Raw genomic sequence first — 12,023 nt, 5'->3', positions numbered from 1 at the left:
CTGATTACAATGTAAAACGAATTGACAAGTTTCCCCATGGTTTGGAGTTAACAGATTTAGGTATGGTTTGAAGTTTACTAATGCAAGCAGAAGGATTCAAAGGTTTTTCCCGTTTTCTAATAGTTCCTTGTAGGCATTTAACTTGGTCCATCATTCCTAACGACGTCTTCTTGTAACTTTTCTTCATGATATTAATATTTCAAGATTGGTTTTACGTCAATTTTCCCCTCGGTAAGCTTCATTACTCTACTAGACGAGGCCAGTAGTAGATACTCGCAACATGTTTAAAATTCCTGCTGGTTCGGGCCCTCTTTAGGAACTTTGGACCGGATAAACGTATGGTTTGAAGTTTACTAATGCGAGCAGAAGGATTCAAAGGTTTTTCCCGTTTTCTAATAGTTCCTTGTAGGCATTTAACTTGGTCCATCATTCATAACGACGTCTTCTTGTAACTTTTCTTCATGATATTAATATTTCAAGATTGGTTTTACGTCAATTTTTCCCTCGGTAAGCTTCATTACTCTACTAGACGAGGCCAGTAGTAGATACTCGCAACATGTTTAAAATTCCTGCTAGTTCGGGCCCTCTTTAGGAACTTTGGACCGGATAAACTTGTAACTTTTCTTCATGATATTAATATTTCAAGATTGGTTTTACGTCAATTTTTCCCTCGGTAAGCTTCATTACTCTACTAGACGAAGCCAGTAGTAGATACTCGCAACATGTTTAAAATGCCTGCTGGTTCGGGCCCTCTCCTCTTTAGGAACTTTGGACCGGATAAACCCCCCCGTTACGGCCCTGCTACCAAGACAGGTAAATCCCTCCCCATTGGAACTTTCCCTGATGTGTCTGATACGTCATCTTATTTCCGGTGAGCTACTGATCTGTTGATTTCTCTGGCCATGATGTAATTTGGATTCTGCACTCTGAACTTGTCTTGATGACGTCATGGACTGGACTCCGGTGTCAATGAGTCACTAGGGCCCTGTACTGTTGGAAACTGCAGGTGTACGCATTCCATTGTCTCTTGAATAGGGCTTTGTACTGTTCCTCCCTCCCTCCCTCCCTCCCTCTCTCTCTCCCTCCCTCTCTCTCCCCCCCCTCTCCCTCTCTCATCGCTTTCGGGACGATAAGACAAAAGTCTGTCAGACCGTCTGGGAGACTGCGGTCTGAAGCTTTTTATGCCACACACGTACCGACCGTGACGATCTGACAGTTTTGTTTACCTATGTTAAACATAACATCTGCACAGTGCACAAAATACTTGTCCGCGATATGTACTTTTCTTTGTTTATTGTATGTAAGACGACGGCATGTATCTTCGAGGCGCAGGAGGATATGCAATCCTTGAAGAACTTTGAGCAGGTGAGCAGAAAAAACTAGCAGGGTGTTTTAAAAAATACTCGACACACCTAAAAACTCGAGATCCGTTTGAAATTCGGAAAAACTTTAGAACACTTATTTCTTTATTTTCAAAGGGAACCTATTTTTAGGGGATTTCAATTTTTCGGTGTTATCAGGGGCGGCCCCCAACTTCAAAATCTTAAATAAAAACCCCTTAATTGTAATACATATCAAATACCTTAAAAACGTAGTACTTTGATATAACTTTGAGCTTGATCCAACAAGCAGAGCCGGAATTATGGTCTGTAGAAATTTTCAATTTTTCCATGTTCTCCCGTCAATAGGGGAAGCACCAATAATGGGAAATTCATATCAATTGGTGATTTGTGTTCTTAATAGGTCCCACTAATGATTCATATTGAAATTCAGACCCAAAATGATATTATTTGGAAACATCTATTTTAACCCCCAGAGGCCATCGGGGCCGAAAGTCCAAATTTCATTTTTAATAAGCCCTGCCAAGCTTGGACAGACCTCTCATACACACTGTCTCCCATGGTTCTTCACAAACTCTATTTTAACCCCCAGAGGCCATCGGGGCCGAAAGTCCAAATTTCATTTTTAATAAGCCCTGCCGAGCTTGGACAGACCTTTCACACACACCGTCTCCTATGGTTCTTCACAAAGTCTATTTTAACCCCCAGAGGCCATCGGGGCCGAAAGTCCAAATTTCATTTTTAATAAGCCCTGCCGAGCTTGGACAGACCTTTCACACCCACCGTCTCCTATGGTTCTTCACAAACTCATTGAACTATAATGTGGTAATAATGGATAATAAGCCCTATGCTCTGACTCTAATGGTAATAATGGATAATAAGCCCTATGCTCTACTAAGCTTGAATAGACTAGACCTTTCACACCCACTGTCCTCAATGGTTCCTAATCCGCCATAATTAAAAACAGCAAAGACGTAAACAATAATAATACTCGGGAGTGTGAATGTTTATGGATTTCCTTGTTTTTTTTTTATGATCCAAACCAAGGCAATTACAGGGTGGTCAATTAAACAAATTGACGGTGCATACAGGGTGATTACAATGTAAAACGAATTGACAAGTTTCCCCATGGTTTGGAGTTCTGTTAACAGATTTAGGTATGGTTTGTAATGGTAATAATGGATAATAAGCCCTATGCTCTACTAAGCTTGAATAGACTAGACCTTTCACACCCACTGTCCTCAATGGTTCCCCCGCAGGTTTTCATCAAGCTCATGCGCCGCTACAAATACCTGGAGAAGATGTTTGACGAGGAGATGAAGAAGGTGCTTGTGTTCATCAAGGGGTTCAATGAGACCGAACGGATCAAGCTGGCCCGAATGACGGCTCTGTGGATCACCAACGGTTCGGTGCCTCCCACTGTACTCCAGGTCCTTATTAATGTAAGTATTCTATCACGCCACTATCGTATCACGTGACGTGAGGGCTCTGGATTATCAACAGTTCGGTACTCCAGGTCCTCATTAATGTAAGTATTCTTGTGGAAGAAACACCACTATCAGGGCAGTGTGGCTATCATGAACGAAATTACCCAGGCGTAGGCCTCTAGCCTATACAAATGGATTAGTGTGTTCACATTGGTAGCAATTTTTTTTTTATGTAACTTTGAACGAAAGAAAAAAATCGTGCAGAGATCCTTATCTTATTAATGTAAGTATTCTATCACGCCACTATCACGTGACGTGAGGGCTCTGGATCATCAACAGTTCGGTACTCCAGATCCTTATTAATGTAAGTATTCTATCACGCCACTATCACGTGACGTGAGGGCTCTGGATCATCAACAGTTCGGTACTCCAGGTCCTTATTATTATTAATGTAAGTATCCTTGTGGAAGAAACACCACTATCAGGGCAGTGTGGCTATCATGAACGAAATTACCTAGGCGTAGGCTAATCCGCCATAATTAAAAACAGCAAAGACGTAAACAATAATAATACTCGGGAGCGTGAATGTTTATGGATTTCCTTGATAGTATTGGTGAGTCTGAATTAAATAAGGAATAGAATGGACCAGGCCTACCCAACCGGTCGATCGCGGATTGATTTTATGTCGATCGCGACCAGCACACCCAGCAGTGTTTGAACCTTTCAATATCATCTTACACACCCGATTACTCTAAACTTGTGGACCAAATTCAGGGTGAAGTCGAATGAGGTCACAAGACTATTGAAAATTCAAGTCGATCTTTCTCTGAAAAGGTTGGGCACCCGAGGAACAGACAATAGATTATACCTCATTTATATTTATAACGCTAGGATGAGACTGCCAAGTCCCTTTTTCCCTGCAGTCTAAATAATAAATAAGGTCTTATTTGACTGGTAATTAATTATTATCATTACTTACAAAAGAAAAGAACAGTTACATAATAGCTTAATTCTATACACAAGAAGTCCACTGTGAGGGTTAGGTGTAGGGGCAACTGCCCCCAATGATAAGCTAAGCTCAACTGCTCCTAAAGATGGGTTAGAATCGAGTGAACAACTCGAGGAATAGACAATAGATTATACCTCATTTATATTTATAACGCTAGGATGAGACTGCCAAGTCCCTTTTTCCCTGCAGTCTAAATAAGGCCTTATTTGACTGGTAATTAATTATCATTACGAAAGAAAAGAACAGTTACATAATAGCTTAATTCAGAACGTTACATAATAGCAAGAAGTCCACTCTGAGGGTTAGGTGTAGAGGCAACTGCCCCCAATGATAAGTTGCTCCAAAAGATGGGTTAGAATCGAGTGAACAACTGAGTCTTCTCTTTCTTGGCTTTTTCTATTCAAATAGGGTCGGCGCCATTGGCGTTTCTTGCCAGTCCCTTAAAACAGGGTCAGCGTTTCTAATCTCATGCTTCCTCACTTGTTGGTCAGATATGGAGCACGGTGATGGCCCAGGTCGAGTGGAACAAGAAGGAAGAGCTGGTGGCCGAGCAAGCGCTCAAACATCTGAAACAGTTCACGCCCCTGTTTGGCGCGTTCACAGACACGGCGCCCCGCGCAGAACTGGCCCTCATGCTCAAGGTCCAGGAATTCTGCTACGAGAACATGAACCTCATGAGGGTCTTCCAGAAAATCATCCTGCTCTTCTACAAAAGTGAGTTGCATTTTACGCTTTGTCTGGCAGGGAGACTTTAAACAGGGAGTATACCAGCCTGAATTTCCCTTGCTAAAGAAATAGCAACCGAGAACATGAACCTCATGAGGGTCTTCCAGAAAATCATCCTGCTCTTCTACAAAAGTGAGTTGCATTTTAGGCTTTGTCTGGCAGGGAGACTTTAAACAGGGAGTATACCAGCCTGAATTTCACTTGCTAAAGAAATTGCAAAGGTTGAGTGCGAAGGCCATACACTTGTAAAATTTGTAGCCAAAACCAAATGTCAGCCCAAAGCAATCACTCTAGTTAGGTCTGATTGAGAGGCTGACGAAAAACGCCGACCCCGTCTGTACACGGGAAAAGGCAAAGAAGAAGAAGAAGAAGAAGATTATTCAATTATTCTAAATAATTCCAATCTAATGTGTAGACGAGGAGGATTTAGCTCTTAGTACATTATGCTTGTGGTGGGATGAATAAAGAAATACAAATAGGAAAGACATTTTTGCTAATTCCAAATGTCAGCCCAAAGCAATCACTCTAGTTAGGTCTGATTGAGAGGCTGACGAAAAACGCCGACCCCGTCTGTACACGGGAAAAGGTAAAGAAGAAGAGGATTATTCAATTATTCTAAATAATTCCAATCTAATGTGTAGACGAGGAGGATTCAGCTCTTAGTACATTATGCTTGTGATGGGATGAATAAAGAAATACAAATAGGAAAGACGTTTTTGCTAATTATTTTTTGTGAACAAATGAGTTTTCATAGCGAATAGCATCCAAGAGACTCGCTTGTCAGGTGGAACTGATCGACTTTTTATCAGTCATCAGGTCACTTTCAGGTCGCCTGAGAGTTGTTTTTGCTGCCATACACTGTCAGGTCCACCTGATAATGTATGGTCGGCCTAACTGTACCCCAATATTTTACTAAACTCATGTCTTGTTCGTTTTCCAGCCGATGTGATATCAGAGGAGGTGATATTGAAGTGGTACAAGGAGGGGCATTCCATCAAGGGCAAGATCATGTTCCTCGAACAGATGAAGAAATTCGTCGAATGGCTGCAGAGCGCCGAAGAGGGTATGTCTTCTGAGGCTTAGGTGTTGGGGCAATTCGGTGCCTCCCACTGTACTCCAGGTCCTTATTAATGTAAGTATTCTATCACGCCACTATCGTATCACGTGACGTGAGGGCTCTGGATCATCAACAGTTCGGTACTCCAGGCTGAGGAATTTCAAAAAGGTCCTAAGTTCACAGATTATTTTTTCTTCAAAATTTTACCAGCAGTATAAATTTGATCCTTGTTTTTCTCGTCTCTCTTTTTTTTTATTCACGTGTTGTGGGTATGCGGTCTTGTGGAATAAGTTTTAAACTTAGCAGCAAAGGAAATAATTATGTTCTTGTATTCTTGGCCTAACTCTCACCTGTTCTCTCTTCCCCAGTACCAGGAGGTTCAATCGCTCAGGAGGGTTCAAGGGCAAGATCATGTTCCTCGAACAGATGAAGAAATTCGTCGAATGGCTGCAGAGCGCCGAAGAGGGTATGTCTTTTTTCCCCCCCAGCTTAACTCCATACACAAAAAGCCCACTCTAAGGCTTAGGTGTTGGGGCAATATTCCCCACAAATCTTCCCCAAGATGGGTGTTTCATCGCCGTTTTTATTTCGAAGCAATGAAACAACTGCTACATTAGTTAAGTAAATGGCTACACATAGAGCCCACCTAGATAGAGCCTTTAGTGTATTGTCCAAGGGTGCCAAAAGTGTGCCAAGCTCCATGAATCGAGGTAAATGGTTCATGGTTTGAATAAACAGGCTCAATTAATGCGTTTGGCTTTTGTAACCAAAGTTAAAAGACTTTGCCTTGTCAAGGAGAGGGCTATTTCTACGTTTAACTTTAATTCCTGATCGTTATGGGGGTCGGGAAAAGCCACCAGAATCTGTTCAGATACCAAACATGTCCATTGTTGCTCTTGGGGCAATTTGTCCCACAAATCTTCCCCAAGATGGGTGTTTCATCGCCGTTTTTATTTCGAAGCAATGAAACAACTGCTACATTAGCTAAGTAAATGGCTACACATAGAGCCCACCTAGATAGAGCCTTTAGTGTATTGACCAAGGGTGCCAAAAGTGTGCCAAGCTCCATGAATCGAGGTAAATGGTTCATGGTTTGAATAAACAGTTTCAATTAATGCGTTTGGCTTTTGTAACCAAGGTTAAAAGACTTTGCCTTGTCAAGGAGAGGGCTATTTCTACGTTTAACTTTAATTCCTGTTCGTTATTGGGGCCGGGAAAAGCCACCAGAATCTGTTCAGATACCAAACATGTCCAACGTTGGTTAACTTGAGTGATCCGTTGAGAAGTGCTGTGTAATGGTTACAGTGGTGTGAATCATACTGACTGTGCTGTGTAATGGTTACAGTGATGTGAATCATACTGACAGTGCTGTGTAATGGTTACAGTGATGTGAATCATACTGACAGTGCTGTGTAATGGTTACAGTGATGTGAATCATACTGACAGTGCTGTGTAATGGTTACAGTGGTGTGACGTGTGACTCATACTGACTGCTGTGTAATGGTTACAGTGATGTGAATCATACTGACTGTGCTGTGTAATGGTTACAGTGGTGCGAATCATACTGACTGTTGTGCTGTGTAATGGTTACAGTGGTGTGAATCATACTGACTGTGCTGTGTAATGGTTACAGTGGTGTGAATCATACTGACTGTGCTGTGCAATGGTTACAGTGGTGTGAATCATACTGACTGTCATTTTCTTTGTTTCCTCTTACAGAGTCCGAGTCCGGAGAGGAAGAAGACTAAAACTTTCAACAATGAAACATCACATCTCTCCCTCTCCCTATCTCTCTCCCCAGTGCTCTCTCTATCATCTCACTTACACGTAACACAACACTGGTAAGCCCCTCCCTCCCCCTCTCTTCCATCCCCCCTCTCTCCAGTATGTCATTCCAAAATTACATGTTGTGCTTGCATGTTTAGTGTGTATGGATTTTAAACTAAAAAATAAACAATTTACTCTTATCATTTTATTTATTTTCCAGTTTTATTTACTCTGTTCCTTTTCCTTCTGCCACCCCTCAGATGTCTTCCTTTTATAGTTTTCCCTTTTGAAAATCCTCTTGGTTTCAACGCAAGATGGCCGTATTTATCTACAGAATAAATGTGGATCTTGGATGAATTTTTAAAAAAGAAACTTGGGTACTTTTATCTCTAGGTATTTGTTCTGTTTTATTGATTTATTTTACACCTTAATAAAGCATTTCATGTAAGCTATGAATTTTTTTATTTACTTTTTTATAATGTAATTTTTTATTTCTATCTGTTATTGTTGGACATCCATTTCCCTCTCTCCCTCCTTCCTTGTCTCCCTATGAAGTGGTTGTCGGTGATTATAGCGAACTTAATATGAAATGCGACTTGTATGGGTTTGGATCTAGATGATTATCTGGCTTTATTCGTTGGCAACCCTCTCAGCCTTATTGGGGGTGTCGAAATTTGTGGGTCCGAAAGTGGGGGAGAAAACATGGAAATTTAATGCAATGTAATTTTAGGATTTTTTTTTTCTTGATCATCCATTAGGTTATTTTTTTTCAGAATTTCCCTTTGGCCTGAGTTTGCAGTTACTACTTTGCCGGTTTAAACTTTTCTTGAATAGAAGATTTTTCGTCTTTGACTGGTCTGGTTTAAGACGGATTAACTTCCGATTTTAAAGTTTAAGCAGTCGGTTAAATAGTGACTGTGTTCGCGGGTCTTACAGTGCTAACTATTTTTCGTTTATTTCTCTTTAATAATTGCTAACCTGGTTAATAAACCCCTCCTTATTCTCAGTCTTTAAATCTTCCCGCTAGTTGCGTTTCCTTCTCTCTCCCCCTTTTTTATACTGACTGTGCTGTGTAATGGTTACAGTGGTGTGAATCATACTGACTGTGCTGTGTAATGGTTACAGTGGTGTGAATCATACTGACAGTGCTGTGTAATGGTTACAGTGGTGTGAATCATACTGACTGCTATTTTCTTTGTTTCCTCTTACAGAGTCCGAGTCCGGAGAGGAAGAAGACTAAAACTTCAACAATGAAACATCACATCTCTCCCTCTCCTTATCTCTCTCCCCAGTGCTCTCTCTATCATCTCACTTACACGTAACACAACACTGGTAAGCCCCTCCCTCCCCCTCTCTTCCATCCCCCCTCTCTCCAGTATGTCATTCCAAAATTACATGTTGTGCTTGCATGTTTAGTGTGTATGGATTTTAAACTAAAAAATAAACAATTTACTCTTATCATTTTATTTATTTTCCAGTTTTATTTACTCTGTTCCTTTTCCTTCGGCCACCCCTCAGATGTCTTCCTTTTATAGTTTTCCCTTTTGAAAATCCTCTTGGTTTCTGTGTATGGATTTTAAACTAAAAAATAAACAATTTACTCTTATCATTTTATTTATTTTCCAGTTTTATTTACTCTGTTCCTTTTCCTTCTGCCACCCCTCAGATGTCTTCCTTTTATAGTTTTCCCTTTTGAAAATCCTCTTGGTTTCAACGCAAGATGGCCGTATTTATCTACAGAATAAATGTGGATCTTGGATGAATTTTTAAAAAAGAAACTTGGGTACTTTTATCTCTAGGTATTTGTTCTGTTTTATTGATTTATTTTACTCCTTAATAAAGCATTTCATGTAAGTAAATGTGGATCTTGGATGAATTTTTAAAAAAGAAACTTGGGTACTTTTATCTCTAGGTATTTGTTCTGTTTTATTGATTTATTTTACACCTTAATAAAGCATTTCATGTAAGCTATGAATTTTTTTATTTACTTTTTTATAATGTAATTTTTTATTTCTATCTGTTATTGTTGGACATCCATTTCCCTCTCTCCCTCCTTCCTTGTCTCCCTATGAAGTGGTTGTCGGTGATTATAGCGAACTTAATACGAAAAATGCGACTTGTATGGGTTTGGATCTGGATGATTATCTGGCTTTATTCGTTGGCAATTATTGTTGGACATCCATTTCCCTCTCTCCCTCCTTCCTTGTCTCCCTATGAAGTGGTTGTCGGTGATTATAGCGAACTTAATACGAAATGCGACTTGTATGGGTTTGGATCTAGATGATTATCTGGCTTTATTCGTTGGCAACCCTCTCAGCCTTATTGGGGGTGTCGAAATTTGTGGGTCCGAAAGTGGGGGAGAAAACATGGAAATTTAATGCAATGTAATTTTAGGATTTTTTTTTTCTTGATCATCCATTAGGTTATTTTTTTTCAGAATTTCCCTTTGGCCTGAGTTTGCAGTTACTACTTTGCCGGTTTAAACTTTTCTTGAATAGAAGATTTTTCGTCTTTGACTGGTCTGGTTTAAGACGGATTAACTTCCGATTTTAAAGTTTAAGCAGTCGGTTAAATAGTGACTGTGTTCGCGGGTCTTACAGTGCTAACTATTTTTCGTTTATTTCTCTTTAATAATTGCTAACCTAGTTAATAAACCCCTCCTTATTCTCAGTCTTTAAATCTTCCCGCTAGTTGCGTTTCCTTCTCTCTCCCCCTTTTTAAGTTTATTTATTTGCTCCTTAATTTAAAAATAATAAACTCGGCAAGCTCACTTTTAATTTGATTAAGACCTTTGTTTTGTTTATTTTGTCTTCTTGTTTGTTGCACAGTATGCTTTTATGTCTCTGTCTTATGGCCGACTCCACAAAGATAGTTTTATTTAGAGTCCGTGTAAGTTGAACTCTTGGAATAAGCAATAAATAAGTTTGACTGAATAAGACCTTTGTTTTGTTTATTTTGTCTTCTTGTTTGTTGCACAGTATGCTTGCGTTTTATGTCTCTGTCTTATGGCCGACTCCACAAAGTTAGTTTAGAGTCCATGTAAGTTGAACTCTTGGAATAAGCAATAAATATGATTGACTGAATTTTTTGTATTCAACCAAAGCAGATTGCTTATTCCAAGGGTTAAACGGAGTTTAAACTCATTTTGTTGGCCGGTTTTAAGTTAAACGAATTTTTCATACGGTCTGATATCTGATCGAACCGTAAATCGCACTTGACCGGCACACACGAGAAATTTTACCACAGTTTGACTCTTACAAGAATGTAGCGAACGACCCTATCATAAGTGTTAAAGCGCCTAACCGTTCCTGTTTCCAAAAGGAAAATACACACAGTTTGACTCTTACAAGAATGTAGCGAACGACCCTATCATAAGTGTTAAAGCGCCTAATCGTTTCTGTTTCCAAAAGGAAAATACACCTTACTTCTGTAGTTTTGATACTGTTAAAACCTTGAAAATTTAGTGAGCCTCAGCGGTGTAGTGGTTGACACGTTGGACTTCGGATCTGGAGGTTTGTGGTTCGAGTGCAAGTGGAGACGCAGGACTTTGTTAACGACGTCGGTTTTCTTATCGTCAAAAACAGTTTGTTTGTTTGTTTGTTATTTTGTACACCCTTTGTTTAATTTCGTAGATTTGTTTGTTCGATTTTGTTTCCTGTAAAACCTGACACAAACTCAGGATAGGATTGCCCATTTCTGTAGTTTTGTTCCTGGTAGAAATGTATTTTAGTATTTGTGGTCCCCATGGCTGAACTTTTTATCCAGGTGAGTATACTTTATGTTTTGTATTTGTATATTTTGTACAGTTCTAATTTTTACCATTAGCTTTATTTTTTCAAGTCTCTGTCTACACTAAAAACACAAATGTTTGATGTACAACAAAAAGAGTGCTGGAGCTTTCTGGTGCTTAACTATCATTTACTTACCAAAAATACAAATTGGTCAATTTCTCTCTTTCCCTCCAAGTTCATATGACTTTTTTCTTTTCTATTACAATAAATTACTATCGATCCACATTTCTTCAAAGTTCATTTTTTTTTTTTTTTTTTTTTTTTTTTTAAACAAGATACTTTGTTTTATTTTTACCAACAGAGAAAATTACAATTGACAAGCAACAAACAGAGATAAATTAAATTAACATTCTCTTAAAATACCATTCGAAATAGTCTGGACATCTTGAAGTTTGAAGGTATAATACAGGTAGTTTGTCTTTACATTTGACATTATAAAATATACCCTGACGTAAAAATAACAAAACATATCTTCAACAACTTGTCTATTTTTCATATCCCAATTTAATTTTAGCAAGGCACATGTCCCCCCTCCAACTACATTTTACTTCTTTTCCAGGATCATCCAGTCAAGTCTTGTACAAAGAATAGAGTCCTGTGTGGTCCGCCCCTCCCGACAGCCTATAGTATTGGTGAGTCTGAATTAAATAAGGAATAGAATGGACCAGGCCTACCCAACCGGTCGATCGCGGATTGATTTTATGTCGATCGTGACCAGCACACCCAGTAGTGTTTGAATCTGGCAACATCATCTTACACACGCGATTACTCTAAACAGTCTAAACTTAAGGACCAAATTCAGGGTGAAGTCGAATGAGGTCACAAGACTATTGACAATTCAAGTCGATCTTTCTCTGAAAAGGTTGGGCACCCGAGGAATGACAATTTGTATCCCCTTGCGAGAGT

The 12,023-nt window shown here is 39.5% G+C and overlaps 1 protein-coding gene and 1 long non-coding RNA gene across 2 annotated transcripts; one reads left to right on the top strand and one right to left on the bottom strand.

The window, feature by feature from the left end:
- Nucleotides 1-1,275: 1,275 nt before the first annotated feature.
- Nucleotides 1,276-8,322, top strand: LOC103513448 (protein krasavietz-like). The gene is made up of 5 exons (XM_026826636.1): nucleotides 1,276-1,365; nucleotides 2,600-2,786; nucleotides 4,248-4,490; nucleotides 5,443-5,565; nucleotides 7,279-8,322. Exons 1-5 carry the CDS (start codon nucleotides 1,276-1,278, stop codon nucleotides 7,305-7,307), a joined length of 672 nt encoding a protein of 223 aa, XP_026682437.1. The 3' UTR covers nucleotides 7,308-8,322.
- A 1,186-nt stretch (nucleotides 8,323-9,508) lies between these two features.
- Nucleotides 9,509-10,620, bottom strand: LOC113469148. Its single transcript, XR_003392658.1, has 2 exons — nucleotides 10,266-10,620; nucleotides 9,509-10,115 (listed from the first exon to the last, which is right to left on the bottom strand). It is a non-coding gene; the product is annotated as an uncharacterized LOC113469148 (long non-coding RNA).
- Between the last annotated feature and the right edge of the window lie 1,403 nt (nucleotides 10,621-12,023).

The sequence above is a fragment of the Diaphorina citri genome, unplaced genomic scaffold (genome assembly GCF_000475195.1).
Source record: "Diaphorina citri unplaced genomic scaffold, Diaci psyllid genome assembly version 1.1 scaffold970, whole genome shotgun sequence".
Lineage (NCBI taxonomy): Eukaryota > Metazoa > Arthropoda > Insecta > Hemiptera > Psyllidae > Diaphorina > Diaphorina citri.
This window is presented reverse-complemented; position numbering and strand designations above follow the sequence as displayed.